General features: G+C 42.0%; 1 protein-coding gene across 5 annotated transcripts in view; it reads right to left on the minus strand.

The window, feature by feature from the left end:
• BMPER (BMP binding endothelial regulator) overlaps positions 1-25625 on the minus strand; it is a 266365-nt gene that overhangs the window by 102658 nt on the left and 138082 nt on the right. For all 5 annotated transcript variants that reach the window (XM_074367258.1, XM_074367259.1, XM_010970983.3 and 2 more), the window contains 2 exons: positions 5961-6060; positions 905-1014 (listed from right to left, as the gene is read on the minus strand). In XM_074367258.1, coding sequence (XP_074223359.1) covers positions 905-1014; positions 5961-6060 — 210 coding nt within the window. The remainder of the gene's footprint in view (positions 1-904; positions 1015-5960; positions 6061-25625) is intronic.

The raw sequence follows: 25625 nt of genomic DNA on the forward strand, positions 1-25625 counted from the left end.
TTAGGAATTACTGTTGGGTGCCAGGGAACAGACCTTCAGCCCTTACTCAGCCACCTCCCCGAAGTAGTGCCCGCTGCTTAACAAAGCACGCCTCAAGTAATCAGGAACTTCTGAACTCTAATCCCAGCGACTGACTCATACCTGACACTGAGGAAAGCTCCTCTTTCCCTCGCTAGCCCTCTAGCTATTAAAAACAAAGCAACAGCTATCACCACGAAAATGTATCATTCGAAACTCATGTCACACAGATGTCTGGGTTAACTCATGAATGAACGATCCTAAAGTCCTCCATACAAATGATTCTTTTCTCGGTTTTAGAAATAAAGCACCACATAAGCATAGTCTATGAATGTGTGATGTGTATCCCTTTAAATTTCTGGAGCTTTGGAATTCTTTCTTTACCAGTCACTGGAATTCTGGTTGCCTTCTGAGAAAAGGGCACAGTGACTCAAGTAAGAAATGGTACAATGAATAACACGTAAATACTCTCTTTCCAAACTACCAGGTTTATTTTTGTGATAAACTTTAATCCATGCCCTTCTTTTCTCTTGAGTGTGATTAAAGCCCTTTTTATCGCCAGGTGTGTCAGAGAACTCTTCATGAGTAATCAGAGCCCGAGAACGTTGCCACATGCATTTGTCTGATTTTAGACAGTCCCCCAGGAAGGACAGCCCCCCAGAGTTTAACTCTCATCAGCAGGAGCTGACTTACTGGCCTGGGGAAGATGACAGTAAGTTGTAATTTGGGTCCTATGTTTGAACCTTGAGGTATGATTTGACGCGTAAAGTGGCATCAGCAATGCCTCCTCCCCATAAATAACACATTATCATGTTTGGCTATAATATTAACACTAAAAACCAAAATGCTACCATTGTTGGACCACAGCCCCTCATAGCCCCCTTACCCTGCAGGAACACGTGGTGCAGTTATCATAGAGAAACGAGGACCCGTTGTCATAAACATCACTGCGAAAGAGGCAGCTTCCAAACGGGAGGTCAAACACTTTCCTCTGACCTAGAGGGAAGCAACAGCATAGTGTTAGCAAGACAGAAGCCAGAGATGTCCCGCTGCATTGTCAACAATTGCATCTCAGGACTATTAAACATTCTTACAAGACCAGGTAAATCTGGTGCATAAAACTAGAGCCTTGGGTCCATATTCCCCAGGGAAACCCAGGAGTCATGACTTTAGAGAGTTTTTACTAAAAAGGCTTTGACACCACACTGAATCTTGTAAGTTCAACAAATCTTCATTACAAGCCTATCACAGCTGAACCAGAATGACTAAGACATCCTGTCCTTATAGGGTCCACAGTCTCCTGGGGCACAAACCCACAGGAGATGATTTCAAAACAAGACAGTTCTGAAGAGAAGCCTATCTGGGAACCGTGGGGACATGGAGGACAGAGAAGACTTCTTGGAGGATGTGATGCCTGAGCTTATCTTAAAAGAATACATAAAATTATGCCAAATGTGGATATTGGCAGGGAGGAGGCAGGAGGAGTCAAGATATCCGAAGAAGGGCTAAAACGAGCAAAAAGAACTAAAGAGACAGCATCTCAGCTGAAGAAATTGTAAGTCCACGGTGTAAAAGGTGAAGTTGCTCAAAGAGCACATAGAGGCGGACCCCAACTCCACACGCAGTGTCCAGCCTCCCACAGGCATCATGTGTCTGTAGAATTAGCTTGGTTTTCGCTCATGTAAGGGTTTGATTGGTGACCCAAAGGGCCAAAAAAACAACCCCAAATAAAGAGTACAAACCAATTTTCTCCTTTCTTTCAGTATTTGAGTTTCTACTCCCTGGAGCACATAAGAACATCCCTGAAATATTACTTTAATTAAGGACCACATTGAGAAGTCAAAGATTAATGGTTCCTCATCAAGTTTACATTCACACTCTTTCTGTAAAAAGATTAAAAGCAATCTCTATTTATTAGGAGGCCCAATGAAATGCTGAAATGTCTATAATCACATACTAAATGCTATTCTCAGAATTGGAATTGTTGGGATTACTGTTAGTAGATGTCAAGAAAAATGATATTTTCCCATTAGAGTCAAGCTCAAGGCTATCAGATAGAGTATAGAGGCAGAATTAAGGCGTTAGTTTTGAGTCTCACTACAAAAAGCAAACCTGCCTCAAAAGACGGCGGTGAGTTATAATTTGGGTCCCATGTATAAACTCCCTGGTGACACAGCATGATTTCTCTGGGCCTTACTTAGCTGACTCATAAAATGGTATCAATAATGCCTCCTCACAGTAACACCTTACTATTTCTAACTACAGTGTTGATACTGAAGTATAAAATCAAAAACTCTTTCATGGTTAGACAAAATTTAGTATAATGATTGTACTTGCACCTAGCAAGTGCCAGTACCCTAACTGAAACAGGTATTCTTGTGTATATACCCAGGTCCTGAGTCTCTTGAAGTCTGTAAGAACTTATAAGAGGATTACCTGCAAAAATACAAAATTCACCCTTTCTCTAGGTTTTTCCCGAGGGAACCCCCTAGGGTTACCCTGAAGCATCAGAAAGCTGCATGCAGGCCACCCACCCCACCAGAATCACTTCTGTCACGTCGCACCGTGGTTTTAGGACATTCTAGTGTAAGAAACATCCCTAAGCAGATTTTTTTTATTTATCACAAAAATGATGACAACATTATTTTTCATTGCTTTAAGCACTGTCCTCTATATTAATCCATCAGAGATATATTTCTGTCCTTTAAGAATTAAAAACAGCTCTGCTTCAATTGAGTATTTTTTTCAAATTGTGATCACGTGGTTTACCTTTTTCCTATCTTTTATCTACATGTGCTTCATATATTTTATAAGTGATTTTAAATCTTTTTTGACAAAATGCTGGATATAAATAAATATACAGCTATAGTCAAGCTTCCTTCTTCACCAAGCAAAATACATCTTCTTTATGACTAAGTGCCACACTGTCTCCTTAGGGGCCTTTTCACCTCCAAGAATGAACAGTGCCTTCCTGTGTTCCCATAGCTTGTTGCTTTTCCTATAATTATAGTAATCAATGTTGTTGCATGCATGCATGCATGCATGGTTGGACTGGTGGACTGATACATCAGTAGACTGCTAAACAAAAAGATTCTTCAGTGAGTTTATCCCACTGAACAAATGTGACCACTGGCTTGAACTATCCCTCCAGAAAATGTAAATTTTACCTAAAAATATTGATGTAAAGCTCTTAGCATAGGGCCTGGTACTGATTAAACACCCCCAACAGGCAGCAGATGGTAAGTATTATCATTATTCATGGTGGGACAATTCAAATTTGATCCCAGGCTGTGTCACCTTGAGAGGAGCACTGGGTGCTCTGTGTACACAAACCTGATGAGGCTGTCATTGCAAACGAGAAAAGAGAGGAAAAGGATGTTATAATACAAAAGGCAGAGGTATGTCGTGTGAATGAATCCTGGTCAGGGGGGAAAATGAAAGCAAACAGGTGTCCAACAAGCCAAGTCTAATTAGCCTAAGATTTCAGTGCCTAGTAAGCATCCCAGCGTTTCCTTTTTCTCCCTTTCTGTCTTTTGTTGTGTGGGCCTGTTTCTTTCTAATCTCAAAGAACATAAAATCTTACCTTAAAAGTCATCATGGCCCAAAATAAGACAAAACATTCAAAAGACTAGTTCAGAGATTCCGTGTCCAGCATAATTTAAGCCATTTCCACATTATTCCACTGGGGTTTGGACCAACTGAAAAAGGTCTCATTTGGGAGAATTATGATTTTTGAGTTTTCTAAGACTAGTCATTCCTTTTGTAGTCTGTCTTATGACCACAAATGGACAAAAAAATCTGCACTCAATACAACCACCACTGCTCATATGAGAAAGCCCTGACCTGACTCAGCATACCAACGTAGATACCAGCTTCAAAGCATTCATCAGGCCTGCTTATCTGCAAGGCCAGGCCCCAAATGACACCTCCTTTGTGATGACTTTCCTGCTTAGATGGAACACTGCTGCCACCGTGCCTCACAGCATGATTTCAATGACAGTAAACTGGCTAATTCTATGCCAGGGTCACAAGCAGACATTGGCAATCCAAGAAGCACACATATCAGTGAAAAGGTCTTCAGTCAGTCATGTCTAAACAATTGTCCTTTGTTCTTATAATATCTTTGTATTTACTTTAAAAGCATGTGTGTGTGTGGATGTGTGTGGGTGTGTGTAGGTGTGGGTGTCCACACAGTAGGAAGGCAAACACTGTGAGATGAAGAGTTGGCAGCAGAATCCCTCAAAGAGGAGAGAGCTGACTTAGTTTAACAAGACATCTTTAGTCACTAATTTGGTTGTGGAAAGACAGACTTCAGGGTATGATTGTGATAAGCTGGGACTGAGAAAAATAAATCAACAGCTGTTTTGGAACTGGGGAAAACAAACTATGAAAGAGAAAAACAGATGATTCCAGGAAAGGGTGTGGACAGTAATTGATAGGAGTCTGGAACCCAAATAAAAGAGACAGACAGTTAAATTTTGCTAAAGGCAAAATAGCTAAGATCTTTTAAGAACAAAGGGAGCTTCATATTTCATTTTATGTTATTCACTGTGCTTCCCTGTAATCACCCTCATTGACTTGATTCAATAGCACCATAGGATGTGGAAGGGCTGGCCAGGGGGTGATGATGGGGGGGGTCCCTGAAAGGATAAAATGATATTGACAAAGAAGAATAAGGAGAAGGAGGGGGCGGAGGAGAAGGAGAGGAGGAGGAGGGAGAGGAGGAGGAAGGAGAGGGGGAAGGAGAAGAGGATGAGGGGGAGGAGGAGGAAGATGGAAGAGGAGGAAAAGGAGGAGGCGGAGAGAGGAAAGGAGAGAACAAGGAGGAGGAGGAAGAGGAACAGAACAAAGTGAGCAAACAGCAGGGGAGAAACACAGCCAGTGGCGACAAGGGAAAATATTAGCCTCCTCGAGGATCCCTGGAGATTCTAGTGGGGATTTTGGAAGTTCTACTGTATTCATGTGACGGATCCAGTGACTTCTCTCTGAATCTTAAACAGTCTGATCTCAACTAGCTCATGGACCCAAGGACCCCATGGAGGAAGGGGACATACAGATGCACAAACAAAAGCCAAAGAATTTCACTCTCGAGACTCCATCACGGGTTGTCTCCTCTCAGCTGGCAACCTGCGGGCTGCTCTCCATGACTCCAGGGAAGCCGAGGGGCAGCAAGTTAAAGCGTGGGCTCAGGAACCACTGAGACTCGTGTTCTGGTATCAACTCCAGAACCCACTGGCTGTGCTACCTTCTAGGAACCTTCTTCCCTCTCGGTACAACACAGCTAATAATGGCGCCTGTATCACACATCAGCATGCTGTACTCAGCGCCCATGGGTCACAGCTTCTGGAGAAAATGAAATGAGCAAAGGTATATAAAGTGTTTCACAAGGTGCTTAGGACATAGTAAATGCTCAGTAAGAAACAGCTAATCCTCATTTTTTTACTATTATTCACTATTCCCTTCCTAACGTCTAGTTTCTGACATGTTTCCTCCTGCATGTTTTTGCCTCTGAAAGTAACACTAGGCTGTATTCCTCCATGTGTTTACTTCACATGCCCTTAAAATACATTCCTATTAACTGTCAGATGCTCAGTTAAAGACAGTTTCCCAATACTGTTTTCCCCACAAAAATATATTCCTAAATTGTAGTATGTCCAATGAAAGACAGTTTCTTCACTACTGTTCTCCCCACAAAGGGCTATTGTCCCAGGTTGTCTGGTGTACTGGGTTACAGATACAAGGGAAGAAAGCTCTGGGGTGGCCCAGAGGAGGGATAAACCCTGTACACGCTCTTTGAGTCCATGTAGTCAGTCCATGTTGTCTGTAAGAAGCCATGACACAGGACAACTTGAGAACCCCAGGATAACAAAGTGGACGAAGGCTCTCAGCAGAAACCCAGGGAATAAACTGCATTGTTCTTTGACTTGAAAACAGCCACTCACCTAAACATTTGGGGCAGCACTGTCCCGGGGGAATGTGGCTAAGGTGCTGAGGGCAGGAGAGAATGGGACAGACTTCTCTCACGCACTGTGTCCTGCCTCCCTGAAGAAAAGAGAAAGAAAAAAAAAGCACATTTAGAAAAGTAAGTGCATTTATATTGTCTAACCAAGGTATCTGGAACAAACCTAGGGCCTTTCCTGGTGTTGGGTCCCTGGGGTGACTGCTCAGATCCAAGCATCCTCTTATCTTCCCTGCCGGCCCCATGAATTGCACCTGTGAGAAGACCACCCCAAAAGAGATGGTTACAGCATCACCCCTCCCCCCCACCACTTTTCTTTATCTTTTTTCCTTCTTAAGACCAGCCAACCATCTCAGTTTGCCTGAGATTTGAGGCTTTCAGTACTAAAACCAGGAAAGTCTTGGGCAAACTGAGACAAGTTGGCCTCTCTTGCCAAGCCCCATGCAAACAAAGCAACTTTGGGGGTTTTACCAAGATGTGTCCTCCTCCTTTGGACCCCCCCCATCTTTCTGGGTCCTGCAGTCAGTCTCCTCCAGGAAGGCTTCCCTTCCAGCCACAGCTTAAAGGTGTTGCTGGGACGGCTGAGCAAGGGTCAGATTGGAGGAGGTAGCCAATCTGCTGAAACGGGATACACTGAAAGCCAGTGTTCAGAAAAGCATTTCACTGAAGTCACCAAGCCAACCAACCTGTTCCTATTAACTAAGCAGGTATGTGACGATTGATGCTAGAAGGGCCGGCAGAGCTGCAGCAGCCTTGGAAGACGTTCTAGAGACTTCAGGTTTCCCCCTGCCCTGCATTCTTGACCCTTTCTGTCCTCCAGCATCCATCACTTCTGACACCCATTCCTTCCCCCTCTTCCTCAGTATCCCTCACTTCTCTGCCCATCAGTATCTCTCGCCCTCTCTAGGATGTGAAGATGGGTCTCCCCATTCTCTATCCCTCAGCAGGCACACCTGTTTTTCCAACCTCAGCAACTTGTAACTGAATCTTCAGAAAGCTGGAACGGGGGGGGGGGGTGATTTCCAGTCAATTTACATCCAACAACTTTGCAAGGCTCATGTGAAAACTCTCCTGTGCGATATGAATTGCTATCAAATTTATGAATAATTAAGGATTTGGGTTTTTTTTTTTTTTTTTTTAGAAAATCAGTAAATTTGGTAAATAGATCATGAGGCAAATGGAATTTCAATTAATTGGCTTCTCTAGGATTTGAGCCAGAAACCAGACTAGGAGACCCTCAAGTACCCGCTGTCTCAAGCCGGGAATTTATATCTTAAGAGGACTCAGGAAATGAGGAACTCACGCCTCAAAGAGTCCAGGGCCTTGCAAGGGAAAGATTCCCTCACGGCGTTTCCTCACACCTTCTCCGCCACTCTCTGTATTAACACCAGGCATTAGCCATCTGGATTATATTCATTCCCATCTGAGCACACCACTGTCGCCTGTTGTTTCTGCTTTCCCTTCCTGTTCTTGCCATTTTTGTTATGACAGTTTAGTTTTCGGTAGGGATGGATGAAAAGGGTAGGGCACGTTATGTCTTTTTAAATATTTATTATTTTTCAGCCACTTTACTGTTGGATTCTTCCCCAAACCAATAGAAAACATGCGAAAAATCCCACAAAAAGCTCTTCTGTTGTTTTTACATTATTTCCAGATCAGCAAGAATCACTAAAAATCTCCTAGGAATCCCTGGCTGTTCTCTGTGAGGTTCCTCAGTCAGGTCTGCATACTCCCAAAGTCTGGTCTCTCAGCAGACTTCAGAGGTGCATAACCTGGGTCTAGGTCAGACTCTGAGGTCTGCCCTGGCTTATACAGATACCACAAGAGTCACATCTAGAGGGAAGACATAACGCTGTCCTTCGCTTTTCATTTCAAAGAAGTCCATCTGCAAGCAACTTCCCCAAATCGCCAAGCCTCGGGCCGCATGGAGTTGCCTGTGTGTAGGCTTCTCTTAGGTGCACAGAGAACGTATTCTTTTCATTGATCCTCTCTGTTCTTGTTGGATCAGCCTTTATTTTTCAAGCAGATTTTAAAATTAAAATTTAAAAAAAATATTGCATAATTGCGTTGCTGTTAACTTGACCAACACTTTGGAAAGCTGGCAAAAAATTGTGTGTACTCCAGTCATGTTCCTTATGATAAGGTTGAAGAGCGAATTTTGCGTACATAACACAACTGCAGTTTGTGTTTCCCAAGAGTCCGTTAAAGTAACTTGAACTCCAATCTGGGTTTGCTAGTTTAGTCAAGTTTTATTTTGTTTGGGTTGCAGTATTGTGGCACGGCCCAAGTCCCGAGGCTGGATTCCAATTAATACCTCTGAAGAAAGTCCCAGGCCCTTTCGGCTCACAACCTGCTTCTATGATTTCAACTCAGCAGGGACTCTGGTTAAACTATAAGCCGAGGCTGTGCTGTAAACTAAGAAAGTTAAAATCGCAGAAGTAAACATTTCTGTTTCTAAAAATGTACTAATTCCTACTGTAACTGCACTAACTCGGGCTCTCACAATCAGATGAGCACAATCGCTTTCTAATGGGCTTCGCTGCCTCAACTCTTTTCCACTAATCCATCCTGCAAGGGTCAATATCTCCAAGACCCCTTTCCAGCATCCACCTGGTTTTTGTTTTTAACATTTTTTATTGATTTATAATCATTTTACAATGTTGTGTCAAATTCCAGTGTAGAGCACAATTTTTCAGTTATACATGAACATATATATATATATTCATTGTCACATTCCTTTCTCTGTGAGCTACCATAAGATCATGTATATATTTCCCTGTGCTCTACAGTATACTCTTGTTTCTCTATTCTACAATTTTGAAATCCCAGTCTATCTCTTCCCACCCCCCACCCCTTGGCAACCACAAATCTGTATTCTATGTCTATGAGTCTATTTCTGTTCTGTATTTATGCTTTGTTTGTTTTTTTGTTTTTTGGGGTTTTTTTTAGATTCCACATATGAGCAATCTCACATGGTATTTTTCTTTCTCTTTCTGGCTTACTTCACTTAGAATGAACCCTCCTACACTGCTGGTGGGAATGCAGTTTGGGACAGCCACTGTGGAAAACAGTATGGAGATTCCTCAAAAGACTAGGAATAGACTTACCATATGACCCAGGAATCCCGCTCCTGGGCTTATATCCAGAAGGAACCCTACTTCAGGATGACACCTGCACCCCAATGTTCATAGCAGCATTATTTACAATAGCCAAGACATGGAAACAGCCTAAATGTCCATCAACAGATGACTGGATAAAGAAGATGTGGTATATTTATAAAATGGAATACTACTCAGCCATAAAAACTGACAGCATCCACCTGTTGTTTCATTTTTTGAGCAAATATTTATTTAAGGTCTACCAGATGTTGGGGATGCAGCAGTGAATATAATACAAAAATCTGCCTGTATGGAGTTTACATCACCACAGGGCATGTTCCTGCGCTGAGATGGAGGGTGACTTACCACCGCATTCAGGACAAAGTTCAACCCACACAGGGTAAAAGTCAATGGCATGTTCCTATGTGACTGAAGTACTATGCTGTATACCAGAAACTGACACACTGTAAACTGACTGTACTTCAATAAAAATATATTAAAAAAAAAAAAAAACTCAATGGAGCGGAGACTGTGCTCCCAAGAATCTTTTTTCTCCCGACACAGAGCCACTCTAGATTTCCCAGACTCCCTTCCAGGTAGGTGTGACCAATGGGAGGTGGATGGAAATAACATTAACAAACTTCTCGGCCTGACGCATACAAACTGCTCATGCTCAAGGCTCCATGCTCTCACCTTCTCTCCCTAGTGGATGGATAGCCTGCTGAATGGAGGGAATAGCAAGAATTTTGCAAAAAAACATAAAGAGCCTGCTTCCCTGAGTCACCATATGGGGGTCTACCTACTAAACCCCTGCAATGAACTGTTAAATGAGCACGAAATCAATTTTATTGTCTTAAAACACTCAGACGCATTAGTGCTTTGTTACACTTGTGAGCCTACTTCATCAAGATACCACGTCATCTTCTCTCCAGTCTCCTTTCCTCCAAACACCAAGAGAGAGAGAGTTCCAGTCTATCTCATTTCTTTATTGTCCCCCCACACAATTATGCCTTCTATCTTCTTTATACATGCCTCTTTCCCTCTCTCCCCACATCACTGACCCCTAGGGCAATCCTGCATCATTCAAGGTCTATTCCCAGCCTCTTGCCATCTGTGAAAGGCTTCTAGACCCCTTCACATCCCAGTAACCTCCTCCATCTTCCTATATCTCTTTCTCATCTGTACTCCTATATTTTTGACACATACGTAAACATTTAGCTCTGCGAGACAACACTGGCCTTGCCTCTAAGATATACTATTATATGGTCAGGGACCAGTCCCTTCAACCTAATATCTTTCAGGAGAGTGATGGGCTCAAGAAAACATCTCAGTAACAATTGGTTGAATGAAAGGAAGAGCTGCCACATAGAGTGAGCTCCAGGATCCAGATGAATTTTGCAGAGCACTTCAACTACAGGAGGCTGATGAGATGGCAGAGTTCAGGGCTGTCAGCATCCACTTACCTTTGTATCTCCTTGGGTTTTGCACATTTTGGGTACTAACTGAATGTTTTTTGGTGCTGATACTTCAAAAAACAGGACTCAACTTCAACTTGTAAAGCTGATAGGATCCTAGTATCCCATGTATTTTGTCGAATGTTGGAAAATTTCTAACTGGTTAAAATACACAGGGAATAATGACTGTATTCCTATCTGGTCAACAAGAAGAGAAAAGCTAGGAACTTCCATAGTACTGGTGAGTTTCTATTTTCACCATCTGCCGGTCCTTGAAAAGGCAAGTTTGTTCTTTAGAAGTGGTCATTTTTTCCAATTGCTTGTCACAAGTGCTTCTCCAAAGGTACCTGTTTTACAGAATTGCTTTGCTGTACACCTGAAACTAACATTGTAAATCAACTACACTTCAATAAAAAGTAAAATTACAAATAATAATAATATTTTTAAAAAAAGAGAAAGACCTGAGACTTGTCCCAGGTCTATTTTCTGTCCCCCTTATTTTTGTTTTAGCTGATTTAGTCAAGAACACAATTGCTTTGTGTCAAAGTTTACCCTGGAGCAGCAGTTCTGTTGCATAATAAAAAATCTATCTTCCTGAATATAGTGATGAGTGCAAGATGATAAAACCACAGCCATGTGCATGTAGGATGCTTATCCCACCCCAGAGGACCGCTGAGAATTGGCGGCTGGACCCCATCCCATAGCATGCGACATGACACTCATCCCTGGACCAGGAAACAGAGCCTGGCCCCCTAACAGGAGGTGGGAAGCCCGGCAGTGCACTTCTAACCAGTTACAACCAATCAGCTACACTCAACTATATTCTAGAGTGGATTTTTTTCCCCAGTGTTCAATTCTTTAAATAGAATGGACTTTCCCATTGATTTTAGATGAAGGTGGGAACAGGGGTTAGTGTAGGGGAGAATTATATCTTGGTTACAAAAACTTCATGTGTGATCCATAATTCATACATCACAACAGTCAGTGGTATAAAGCTGATCTGTGAATAGAGCACCCACTCTGAATCACAAATTGGGTCAAAAAACTTCCCCCAAAGAAAGGATGTCCGTATCCATGCCTCTCAACTTGGAAATTTAGTTTCAGATCATTAGTTTACTTCCAAGAGTAAAGGATGTGGTACTTGGCTTCCCCTGTTCTTAGCCAGTGCAGAACAGGAAATCAAAGCAGAGGAGGGGCAGCAGGTGAGCTGTCATGCTGAGGGAACAGAAATGGAGTGGACAAGGGGAAAGAGGACACCTGCAAATTATAGAGGGTGATGAGCCCACTACAGAGAGCGAGAGAGAGAAAGGTGTATACACATACACACACATGTGCATCGCACATACACACACACACACACTCCATTGGCATATATGTGTATACCATGTGGTATAATAATTTGTGCATGTGTGTTTGTGAGACTTACCCACAAGACTAGGACTTTTCAGTTTGGGTGTTACTGATATTTTGGGTCAGTTAAGTATTTGTCTGAGGGGGCCATCGGGCACACTGTAGGATGTTTAGCAGCATCCCTGGGCTCTGTCCACTAGATGCCAGTATCACTGTTCATCCTCTGGTTGTAATAAACAGAAAAGTCTCTAGATACTGCCAAAGGTCCCTGGGGGACAAATTCAATTCCAGTTGAGAACCACTGCACTAGACCAATATTTTCTCAAGCCATAGTCCAGGAACCTGCATTTTTAATAACCTTCCCAGCTAAGTTGGATGCTGCTGTCCAAGGCACCACATTTTGCAAAATGTCTCACCAACAGGAGCTTCCAGCGAGCTGGGATTATGGCGTATTTATCTTATTAGTTCCTCTGGCAGCTAGCACACATCAGAGCTCATAACATGTGCTCAATACATGTGTTCTGAATGATGGAGAACATTTTTCAGTGGAGGGGTTCTCTCCCATATCACCTGTCTGGTGGCTGGAGGCCACTTTTACTCAGGCTTGTGGAGGAAGAGGGCAGAAGGAACAGGGGTGGGGATGGATGGGGGTTGAACAGTGCTTCACCAAGGCATCTGTACTGAGTTCAAGGTAGGCTTTATCATCATCTGTGCAGATCCTGGAGACATTCTACCCCAAGAATCTGAACATTATACTACACATGGGTTTTTGTTTCCAACGTATAAAATAAAACTCAACTTTAAATCTATACACAGATAATCAAAGACGTGTCAGCAAGGCTTGACCAAGATATTTCTTTTGTCCCATGAAAATCTTGAGCAAACAATGACCCCTGAGAAGTGCCCACTGGGCTGACAAAACAAAAACCTTTTTTTCTTCTTCACTACCTATTCAGAGAACCATGACCTGTCTTGAGAATCAAGCCTGAAACAAATTCCTTTTATTTTTCCCATCAATTAATGTTTCTAAGTCCAATTGTGTTGTTGTTCGTGCTATTGTTTTGGTTTCCTATTGCTGCTGAAGCAAATCACCACACAGACTCAGTAACTTAAAACAACATACATTTATTATCTTACAGTTCTAGAGGTCAGAAGTCTGAAATCAGTTTCACTGGGCGAAAATCAAAGTGTCAGCAGAGCCGCATTCCTTCTGAAGACTCTGGGGAAGAATCTGTTTCCTGGTCTCTTCCAGCTTCTGGACGCCTCCTGCCTTCCTTGGCTCATGGCCTCCTTTCTCTGTCTTCAAAGCCATCAGCGCAGCATCTTCAGAACTGCCTCTGACCCTGGCCCTTGCTTCCATCATCGCATCGCCTCTGACTCTGACCCTTGTGCTTCCCTTTTATAGGGACTCTTGTCCAAGGGCCCGTCCAGATAATCCAGGATAATCTCCCCATCTCAAAATCCTTATCTTAATCACATCTGTGAAGTCCCTTTTGCCATATAAGTTAACAGTCCCAGGTTTGGGGAATTAGGAGGTGGACATTTTGGAGGTCAGTAAGTACTTTATTCTGCTGACCAAAGTTACTATTAAAGACATTTCATTTCACTGTGCAGTCCCAGATGTACTATTTCAGGCCTAACGTCACGACAGCACACTAATATAGCCTGTTCTATCAGCCTTTCCCTCACTGAACAAGCTCGTTTTCCCCACGCTTTTCGGAGAGGAGGAGAGAGCCAGGCATCTCCCTGTGAATCCAGTCACATGGTTGCTGAACTGAACAAGCTCGTCACTGCTTGTTTGTTCCCCATCCTACACTCATCTCTAGTTGTTCCATGTCTACCTTTCAGAAGGCGACATTCAATCCAGACAATCTGAGTTTCCCATCTCACTCCCTCTCTCTCCTCCCTGCCACAGGCCAATCCTAAATGCTGATGCGCACCTTCAGGAGCAACGTTTTGGGTGTTAATGAAAGAGGAAGGAGGTTCTGTTTGCCAACGGGCCTCTTCAGGGGCCCGGAACTGAAGTTCCCACCAAGTTGCAGGACTTGTCACCTCTGGCTTCTGCCAGTGAGTCCTGCAGGGACTTCCGTATCCTTTTATGACCAGACGAGTGCTCCCAGAGAGTCTGACTGTGCTCATCCTATTCTGAGATACTTGCAAGACACGGGACGTGAACGCCTGCACAGCCTCAGCGGGGTGGGGTGGTACCATGGTCAGGCCCTCAGCGCTGACAGCACAGGGCTTATTTTCAGCAGCTGCGCAGGTGAGCAGGTCCAGCCCGGCCGTGGAGACAGAGGTGAGCTTCAAGTGCACACAGAGGCAGAGCCAAAGGTCATAATTTCGTGAAATAAGTATCAGAGTCATAAATAAATAGGTGATGTAAATGTGTTTATTATTGCTTCGCTAATGCTGTTTTAAAAGGTGGTTTCTGTTGTGTGTTTGCTTAAGTCTCATATTGAAAAGATAAAATTCGTCTGTCTTCCTCTTTTGAGTCCTTGCTTTTAGCTCTTCCTTGTCACTTAGCTGAATGGCAGGTTTTGCGTTTTGTTTTTGCTTTTTATGATGTTTTTTCTTTTAAAAAAGAAAATGTAGAAATTGTTCCTCTTCCTCCAAAACCCAGCTTTCCTCACAGACAGACGTACAAATCACTGAGAAGACTGGGATACTGTTTGAGGCAAATTCCAACTGGTTGTGGGTTTCCACAAATATTTCAGTCCTTTCTTTGTTGATTTTAGGAAGATAAGACCACCCTACAGGACCAAACTCCTACAAGATCTTGGGGCAAATGCCCTACAGACTGAGGGGTGAGAGACTCCCTGGGAACCCGAGCAGATTTGCCAGCCTTGGTTCCTTTGGTGTCGCAGGCAGGAGCTAAGGGATGGCCAAGCATAAGTGATCTGCCCTGAGGGAAGGGACACCTCTTTCCAGGGCTCACTGAGCAGAGAGGTAGGGCTTGCTGATAAGGGCTCTGAGAACCAGGTCCAGTCATGCCGGCGGGCATGGGGGTTCCCTCTCTGAAACAATCAATCAATAAACAAACAAATCTACACGAGAATACCCTCCTGATACTTTAGATTCCCAGAGACCTCACAGACCACCCTGGTAGAACGTTTCTCAACTGCCGTCCAGAGAAAAAAAAGAGCAAAAGAAGGAAAATGAGCCCTTTTCCTTTTCTTGCCATTTTTATCAAAGTTCAACCTTTCATCATCATGTAAGTCGTCAAAGCTGTTACAGGCCTACTGCTGACACATCAAACGCTTTATCTGCAGTCTGGACCACTTCCAGGGAGATGAAAAGAACGATCATTCAGAACTCACACCTCATGTGAGTTATGAGCCATTCCTGAAAGGAAGGAAATAACACCATTGTGCGGGGGAGAAGAGCATTTTTCATGTTCCCCAGGCTGCCTGCATCGCAGAGGAGCTGGATGGGCGCTAAGGAGGAAGCCACACGAAGGCCTGTGATGGAGACAAGAGTCTCTAGAAACACTGACCCACAAAGACAGGCACCCAAGCATCACTAATGGACCAACTGTTCCTCTAAAACCTTTCTGTTGGCCTTTATGTTTTGGCTACCAAAAACAGTTTATATTTACATCACACACTTCATATGCTGTTTTCCTTTGTTTCCACAATCTTTCACTTGGATTTATCATTTGACCAAACTAGATGGAGAGTTCACTGAGGGTGGAAGCCATGTTAATATTTCTCTGTCTCCCTCAAGCGCCTTCCTATCTTCCCAGCTCCACAGCAAGACCGTAGTAACATCACAAGTGTTTGGTTTTCAGTTAAACACCTACTTGTTGGGCTGTCAATTAAAACTGGCAATAACTCAAAAATGTTTGGGCTCCAGTAATGTTTCCTGAGGTACAAAAATAGCTGTTGTCTTGAAATGAATTAGTCTTAATTACAATATATCTGGATCCCCTCATCGTATTGACAAAAATTAGAAGTCTTCCAGATATTTCCTAAATATCTCCTGATACACTGAACACACTACAGAGAAGATGACATTTAAACTTTAGCTTCTGAATAGTAACTGACGAGTCACAGCATTTTGGCTTTCATTCATCCGTGCAACAAACATTTGAGTTTCTATATGTTTGACACCGTGGTCTTTAAATGAAAAATTTTAAGTCTCTATTCAGTATACATTACTACATGCAGTTCTCTGCTTTGTATCAGGTGACAGTTCCCTAAAATTCTAACAAAATCTAAAACGCTGTTAAGTACGACAATCATGGAGTCCTATAAACACTCCGGCCTCCATCAGGGGACACTGTCCAGGGAGACTAGAGGTTTCCGATACTATTCACTCAAACCATGATGCTCCTGGGTATTGGCCTTGTCAAGCAATTTTAAGTTTGTGTTTTGAGAAAATCAGGCTGCAACCCAATCTTGGCAAGCTCCTGGGATGATCGTAATCTAGGCCAAATATGATCAAAGAAAAAGAAGTACACAGGCTGCTGGAAACAGCTGTGGCAGGGGGCTCCCAGCTGAGCCAAAGCTGGCGATCTGACATGTCTGGGCAAGTCCAGTGAAAGAGAGAGGTTCCCTTCTTTGTCTTCTTGTGAGATCAAAATCCATCCCAAGGGAGGAAGAGATGTAGCACAACAGAATCACCTAGTTACCGAGCCTAGTTACAGAAGGAAGGCATTACTGGGAACACAACTCAGTATCCGTCACTCAGGCCATCCCAAGTCCAGCGCCATGGATCCCATGTTGGTCCCGGGGAAGAAAGATGTTGAAAGTAACCGCAAAAGAACTGTGTCTCTGTGAAATATTCAAGGACTAGCCCACTGATTCGGGATTCCTATAATTGACTAAAACATACGAAAAGGAAAATGAAGTCAGTCCTTCCTTCCCACATCCCTTCCATACCGCTTATCCTCAGAGGTCTCCAGAATATTAGTGGCCGTGTGCAATCAGAGTGTGGAAGCAGCAGCCATGCCAGGCTGAGAACCAAAGTGCCTGGAAAAGTGGTGGCAGTGCCAAACAGAGAGAGCAACAGCAGACAGACATGGGAGAAGACGGAATCTTGTCCAGCCCAGAAAAGAGATATTTCTTCTATCACGAACTCTGACTTTCTGGGAACACCTACCATCTTTCTACAGAAAGATGATCAGTGTCAGCACTGGGCAGTATAAAATAACACGTACAGACAAAGCATAGGTGTGGCAAATGGACTCATCTATTGGCCAGACAGAAAGAGAAAGTGCTTGGCTTTTTATAGAAACAATGAACTATGTTCAATTGAGCTTCTCCTGGAATAACATCAGACGAGGACTGGCCAGAACATGCTACCATGCTTCAGAGAAGCCCGAAGAGAGTAGATACCTTGGTGAGGCAGCAGCTGGTTGGAAAATTTGTGTGTGTATGAGGTCCGTGTTGACAACAGCTCTTTAACTGTGACAATATGCTTAGCAATCCCAGAGGTTTGTTTCAAGAAGGATGGAGAACCATAGGACTGAGCAGGTTAATTCCTTAACCTTATTTAAAAGAATGGAAAAAAGGTCTACGTTAGCAACACAATTAGTACTTTATTTCCAGGCTCCAGTCTCGTCCCCTCTTTTGCAAACCCTCCCAGGGAATTAACTTTGAAATCAAAAGTGGCCCATTCTCTGGGATCAGTTCTTCCTGGAAAATGGTTGCTTCTCATTTAATAAAATATGCCATGGTAGGAAAACTTGAGCAACCACAAAATTCATACGGATTCAAAATCCACAGTTCTCAAAGGATCTAATGGGTTTTACTTTGAGAAGCAGAATTCTTAAACCTTCCAAATGAAAGAAGAAGTCTTGCACCAAAACTGTTCATAGCAAATATTTTAAATGGTTCTCTTCTCAAACGTTCCTAATTCCAAAGAAAGCAGAGGTGAAGGAGGTGAGCGTCAGTTATACGTGTATCCCAAGGTTAGGGGCAAAAGGCTGCAAACCTTTATAAAGAGGTCGTTTCCTTCATCTCATACTGAGATGTAAAGTCTTTGCACTGGATTATTATCAAAACTCCAAATCTGATCTATTGTTAGTGTTGTAGAAATAACACCACCCATGAAAGTGGAAATGATAGACAATGGGTAATGAATAAAAAGTTTGAGGGAAAAAAATGACATTTCAAATGTTTATGAAGTCCTAGTTCGGGAAGGTAAGAGCAGATCTGTACCTTAAACTTAGTACAAATGTGAAGAGTTTCCAGAGTCTAAATCAAGAAGGAAAACTAGAAATCCACATGGTTTAAAGGAACAAACCCTGAGGTTAAGGACTCCTTCTGACCCCAGTTCCATCCCTTACTACTTTGCACCAAATTTACTTAACTTCTCTAAGTTTCAATTTCTTCCTCTGTCAATCAGGAAAAACAACAGTACGCACTCTCACGAGCTCACGTAAAGAATAAGATGATGGAGGTAAAGCTTTTAGCCCAGTGTCTGTGCACCAATAAGTGCTCACTAAATGTTTCGTTCTTACAAATGCATAGAGTCAAATTAATTTTAAATCCCAATCAGCTCCATAAATTAATAAATGAGTGACCTTGGGCAATTTATTTAATCTAAGTCTTGGTCATTTTATTACTAAACAACGTTATTTTCCTTACAAAGCTGTTGTGAAAATTTTATGAGTGCGAGTACTTAAAGTGCCCAGCCCAGCACTTTAATCTATAAAAGTTACCGATAAAAATGAACCTTCAGCACCCCTACCCTAACCCTGCTCTCTTTGGGATTAGCCATTCAAAGTATGTTTCACTGGCCAGGAGAGCAGGGCTATGGAAGGTACTGGGCTGTGGTGAATTTTCCTCTGAATTAGTTGGAGAACACTTGTGTTTTCCTTGGCACCAGGAACACAAGGAGTAGTCTTTGGGGTGCACAGTAGTGTATACATTGCCCATGTATTTGCATAAAATTTCAAAGCCCTTTCTTGATATATGCAGTATGACAGCTGCTGTCACAATATATTTATGTAAGTTCTATGCAGCTTTTATAAAATAAACTTGCAAGTGTTTGTTTTCCTAAGGAGGGGTGTGTTTGGGGGTTGGTGGGGATAATCATTTCATCTGACTCTAGAAAGTAACACATGCTGGCACGCTCCCTTGCTCCATTACCACAAATAGGCTGGTGTTCCCTTTGAATATGTGCGGCAACCCCACAGATACAGTAGGTCACTGTACAACCATTTTTCAAAAATGCTTTTTCTATAAAAAATGTCATTGATGGGCGTGTAACCACAATCCATCTGAGGTCGAGAGGGAAGGATAAAATAGTTGGCTGTGACTTTTAGCACACAGAATCCCGCAGGCAAAGCGTCATAGCCTCATCTGGCTGGCCATCTTTCCAGTGAAGGAGTTAGCCAGATGTGAAAGACAATGACAACTCCTTACCAGCAATACGCCAACATTGACTTCAGTCTTCTTTCAGAGCCACTAGAAGAATTTCCTGGATTGACTAAATCTCTCCATCAAAAATATCAAGGTAATTTATATTCAGTTATTTCCTATACCATTTCCTAAACTAGTACTTTGTGGAATCCTGTTTCATAAGAGGTTAACTGCAGGTTCCATGACACAAATCTCCTGTCGAGAAATGAGTGAGGTTGTGTCAAACAAAGTAAAATAGGATTTTTTATTGCAGGATTTTTCTTATCTTGTAATGCGTGTGACTGTCCAATGGGGAGAACGTAGGATATGGTGTTTCTCAGACTTACTTGAAATGGAACCCTCTGCAACGCACATGGACATATCCTGGTACAATATAACGAGGAACACAATTACAGAAATAAGGAAATCAACTTCCATTTACTCCTGTACATCTATCCTAAGTATCTACAGCTATAGGATCCTTCCTCCTTGGCACAAATTTCTTGGTGACAATTTTAGGTTAAACAAGTCCTTATATTGAGCAATTGATATTCCTTAATGAAGCAACCAATTCTACTCCCCAAAGCCTCCTCCATAATTACTACGATAAATAATATGCTCTTCAAATTCAATTTAACGTTACATCTTTATAGATCCCCCAAACCACTCTGATGATGTTTTTTTGTTTGTTTGAAGGATGCTGTCAATACAAGCTATCTCAGAATTCCAATTCATTCTGGTTTTCTTGTGTTTTTCAGAATTCTCTTGATTTTTTCAGAACTTTTACACATTCTACTATAGGGGGAAAAAATTCTAGACTTCAACATGGCCCTTTTCCAATTCCATAAACCATGTCACTTACCAATGTCTGGCATTTCTGGAATATTTATAAATACCATAGTAGCAAAATCCTACCTCCCACATCCTCTGAAAACATAGCTGCTTACAAATTCCCCAGGCAGACGATGTGGGATATGTGGTTTCCATGCCTTTCAAAAGGGGTATTTGTATGATATGCTGAGGAGTATTTCAGCATGTCTTTCTCTTGTTTTGGTTTTTTTTTTTTTTTTTGGCCTAGCAAACTTGCCCCTCAGTCCCAGCCTCTGGGTGGCCTTTAAAATGTGACACGTTGTAGACAAATAGAACCCTTGTAGACTTCTCAGCAGGTAGTAATGGCAGAAACCAGGATCCAAGGAAAAGGCTTATTTGCTCCAGCGGCTCCCTTAAGGTGGCACCTCGTGGGACCACAACACAGGTTATGACAGCCCCAGATTGGTAATCCAGGTCAAGGAGCCACATAAACAGAGTGACACAAGGCAGGAGCCTCAGGGATCAGGCAAGGACACCAGGCTGGGAGCAGCCAGAAGGATCAATGCCCTTCGCAGGGCCTCTCCTTCACTGTTCTAAAGAGACAGAGGTCAAAAGAGAATGAATTTCACACCCACCTCTAGCCCCTCATTGCCCTGATATGGAAATTAGAATAGTAATACCAATAAAACATTATTTTTAGACACTATGAGAGGTTTGAGAGGTTCCTCCTCACTTAGAATCCTAGCAAGCAGATATTTGTTGTTGTTGTTGTTAGTGGAGGTACCAGGGATGAACCCAGGACCTTGTGCAAGCTAAGCACTCGTTCTACCACTGAGCTATGCCCCACCCCCCTAGCAAGCAGTTTTCATGATTTTTCATAATTAACATTTAGTTGCCCACTAAATATTCCATTGTATCGATGATATTCTTTATGATGAATTCATAAACACCCCTCCAAATTCCAACTCAGTCTTTAGATAAGAAAGGTCTCACACAGAATCATTCATGCTAGCCACCCTACCCCCAGCCAGCTGTCCACCTTTCTTTATAAAGGAGTTAGCCAGGTGTGAGAGACAATGACCATGTGTCCATAACTGCACACGGGCTCCTCTCTTTCCTTTCGGGTAGGTGGAACCAGTGGCTGGTACCTATTTCCAGGTGGACAACGTGCCAATCTGGGAATCTCTAGATGGTGGCCAGCAAAGATATCTTATGGGCATTTCTGGACACATAGGAACCAAAGGACTAAGGCAATGCTGAAAAAACTAGAGGGGGTTGGTGGGTGGTTGAAAATGACTTGCTTTATATTTAAACTAGATATGGATTCCTAGTCTGGATCACGTGTGGAAAACATAGCTGAAACCAGTGGTTTTCAAGTTTTTTACCTCAGGATCCTTTTACACTCTGAAAGATTACTGAACCTACCACAAAATTTTTGTTTGCATGGATTATATCTACCTATTGATATCTATTGTACTAGAAGTAAAACTGACAATTTTTAAAACTTGTTCATTTTAAAATAACAAAAACCCATTATGTTAACCTAAGTAACACGTTTTTATGAAAAATAACTATATGTTCCCAAGTAAAAACAAAAAGACAGTGAGAAAAGTGGCACTGTTCTACTTTTTTGCAAGTCTCTCCAATGCCTGGCTTAGTAGAGGATATTGGGTTTTCCTATTTGATTCTTTCAATTTATTGCAGTATGCTGCTTTGGGACCAGTCTTAGATAAGAAGTTGAAAATAGAGGCAGATTTTATGAGCCATTTCACATAACTGTGGATATTCTTCTTTAATATAGTATCAAAATGCAATCATTTCAAAGGTTGGTTGTGATATGGAACTGGAAACCATATCTTGTCCTTTGAGTGGAAATTTTTCCCATGCATGATTTTTGTAATAGTATGTATTGGTCATTTGGAAAATACTGATTTAAACAGATCTTCCAAATGTTGGTATATTTTATCATCAAATATCAAAAATAAATTACATTTATCATCATTTTTTACCAATTTAGAAAAGTCTTTAAGTATAAAAAAATCTGTCAAGCTCACAATGGCAAATAAAAGTTTTCCAAAATTCAAATTTTTACAGGAAGGCTAAAGTTTTATCACTGGTGACTTAAACTGCCATTTATTTTCTTTAAAGTGACATGCTCACTTTTTTTTTTCTTTGCCAAATGCCCAAGTAAAATTGGAGTTCCATTTAAAAAAAAAAAAGTGGTTGACTCCACTCACAACTCAAATAAACACCTAAGTGGTTTTTTCTTTAAGTATCCATTGTATTTCAATATTCTGCAAACTTTTAAACTTCCCATGCTAAAACAATGTGTATCCAAGGCAGAGATTAAATAAAAACAAATTAAATTTAGTTTCACAAAGGACATTTTTAAATAAAAATGGCATTTTTTTTTAAAACAGAGTATACAGTGGTGACCTACACAATGGCCAATTCGGTGCCATTGCCTTGATCAGTGCTAAGGCTCTAGCACTTAAACTCACCATCAGTGCAAATGTGAACATAGCCAAAAAAAAAAAAAAAAAAAAAAAAAAAAAAAAAAAATCAAATAATGTCCTAGTACTACAATAAAAATGGTTTTGAACTCCTAAACCCTCTGAAACAGTCTTTGGGACTCCCAGGAGTTCACGGACTACACTTTGAGAACCACTGACTTAAATGCTTTGACTTTTACATTCTTGAGGTCTACCTCCATGAAGTAATTCTTATAACCATGATAAACAAACCAAAGTAGAGCAGCGCATTTGGGTCACAGAAATGAACTCTATGGTCCCAGGGAAACACTGTACATCATCACTTAAATCGACAAGTTCACTTAGTAGACTCTAATGCCATATGGATGATGGAGCCAAAAACAGGGATAATCAACACCACCCACAGTCAGCCAGATTTGGGCAATCAAAGCCTGAAAACACCAGTTTTGTTCCAGTAAAACTGTCAAGAATCCATATTAGTCATTTACACCCACATTTTCAGGTATTCAGTAGAAAAAAGAAAGCCCTTTGTGTGGGTAAAAAATGAAGGATAAACCAAGTAGGCAAGCCTGAGAAAGAGCAGATGCTTATGTTTCTAGAGTTTGTACTTTTTCTCTAAAAACACATCTGTCATCAGCTTCAACTTAGAAGACCAACAAAGTACTTTTATAAATAAACACAGTGGCCATTTTCATTATAGTGACTCTGAATTCTTGGTAATCAATCTGATGGCCGGGAAATGCCAGTTAACTTTTCTCCAATGTTTTAGGCAGGGTGTCCTCACAATGGTCATTGTCTTGAGTAAACCAGACCCTACCTATCATGTTGTTGATCCAACAACATGGCATTTTTAGCCACATGCTTAGAATTTGTATCTAAAGAAAGCTGAGTGAGAAGTTTCCATATCGCCCTCATTTCAAAACCCAAGAAATCCTTGCATTAGGTTGACACAGAAGGAAGAAATGATCCAATGGAGAACCTGTGAATCCTAACAATGAAGGCAGCTGAAGTGTCTGATGATCTCATAAAGTCAGCCTTTGACTCTGCCTGGTCCTGTTTCCCACCACTGCTCCAAATCTGTCTACCTAGAGCCACAGCCCAAACCCACTTCCCAGACCAATCAGGGCAAAAGAAAGTTGGAGATCAACCAGTCTTAAGCCCTCCACCTTCCCAACTCCTTAGAGGTGTTTGGCACAGGATCATCTTTCTTACTGTGCTAGACCAGGAGGAATATTCTAATGCTGAACCAAACAGAGGATCTGGAATTACTCCTGAAATTCCAAGAGTTCTTGAGCCTTTTTCCTGACACTTTCTGCTCATGGGCATCACTGCCCTCCCTAAATCCTTGGAGCTGGACAAGCTAACACTGTTTCAGCTTCCAAACAAATGTAAAAGCCCAATACATAGTCAGAAATATCCTGGCAGCTCCATCTCCAAAGCTTTTCCTTTTAGGCACAAGCAACACATGAACACACTCTAGGCTCCCCTGTTATACCTCAAATCTGCTTCATGGACAAACGTGCCTGGGACCTGAAATGAGTACTAGTCCCCCCCCTCCCCCATCTGCTCTCACCCAAACTGGCTCATGCTCTCAGGCTGGGCTTCTGCCTCCGTCCCTTTTTAAATTATTATTATTACTGAACACTTATTCTGCCTGGCATCTGGGACCTAGAATCACTTCTCTTTCTGCCGCCGAACCCCAAGCCTCCTTGTAAGTAGAACTTTCTAAAGAGTATGTGACATCTGCCCCCCTGGGTATGTGAGCACAGTGAACTCCTGCCTCCCGGCAGTGGGCACAGCCCGCCTGTGATCCCGCTACCTCGTCTCAGGGCCCGGGCGCTAACATCTGCCTGGAGGGCTTACTCCCCGGTGCCTGTCCCTCTGCCCAGCTGCACCTTGACTCTTTGAGCACTACCCTCCGCTTCCTCCCCCTGCTGTCACACCTGGGAGCTGCTGTGCCTCTTAAACGAATACAAACACATTTAGAAAGTAAAGAAAGCAACTCAGACCACTTTAAACATTATAAATCACTTGATTAAAAGGTCAAGTTAAAGTTTATGCTTTCCTTGGTGAATCATTTTAGGGGTACATGTTTGTTATGTTTAGGGGAAGCAAACCACTTTCAACCTTACTTATAAGCAGCAACTACAAAACTATATATAAACAATTTGCAGAGTCTACAGATTCATTTCATCTACTCATTAAAACAGAAGCCCTGAGTCACTGCCTACAAACAACTGTGCCTGTGGATCCCCCACAATTTTGGAAACCCTATATCATCTGACACCTAGAGAAAAATCAAGGGTCAAACCTTAGGCCATAGTTTCTCCAAATATCTCCTTCAGGCACCTGCATCAGAGTTACCCAAGTCATTTGCTAAAAATGCATATTGCGTAAAAAGGAGGCCACCTTGCACCTCCTGCACTGAAATCTGAGTGCAGAGCCTGGAATTTTAATGAATACTTTCCTATTCGGGATTTGTATTATTAGCAATATTAATATGTCACATGTTGAGATAATGTATCAGTAAGGGGACAAATATACAAAAACAGCTCAAATAATCTGAAACAACCACTATAGGAAGTCTATAGGTAACATTTAAAACTGATGAATCAAGAAGGAGCAGTTCATGCACATTACTGAGTAACATAGAGAAACGTCAGAAGAAACAGCTGAAAACACTGGAATTGGTCACTTATGAGGAAAAGGACACAGGATGGAAGATGGGGGGAGTATTGGTTTTGCTGTTAACCTTTTAGCACTACTTGATCTTCATCAATACCCACATATTAATTTAATTAAAAATGAAAATATATTAAAAATAAAGAAAATAATTCATTCTATTATTCAGACTTTATTCAGATTACTGTTTCCATCCTATTCCCTTTGCTCTGTGGTGATAAAGTGGCACTTCTTGGGGAAAAAACAAAACCCCACAGGAATCAAGGGTGACTTTTTTCACTTTTGGTTTACTTTGAGAGAAGACAATTTACACCAACGTATTATTTTGACCCTTAGCTTGGATGTCTAGTCCATTAAATGAATAAGAAAATTTCACAAAACCTCTTTAAATGAAATGTGCAAAAACACCACTAAAT

The sequence above is a fragment of the Camelus bactrianus genome, chromosome 7 (genome assembly GCF_048773025.1).
Source record: "Camelus bactrianus isolate YW-2024 breed Bactrian camel chromosome 7, ASM4877302v1, whole genome shotgun sequence".
Taxonomy (NCBI): Eukaryota; Metazoa; Chordata; class Mammalia; order Artiodactyla; family Camelidae; genus Camelus; species Camelus bactrianus.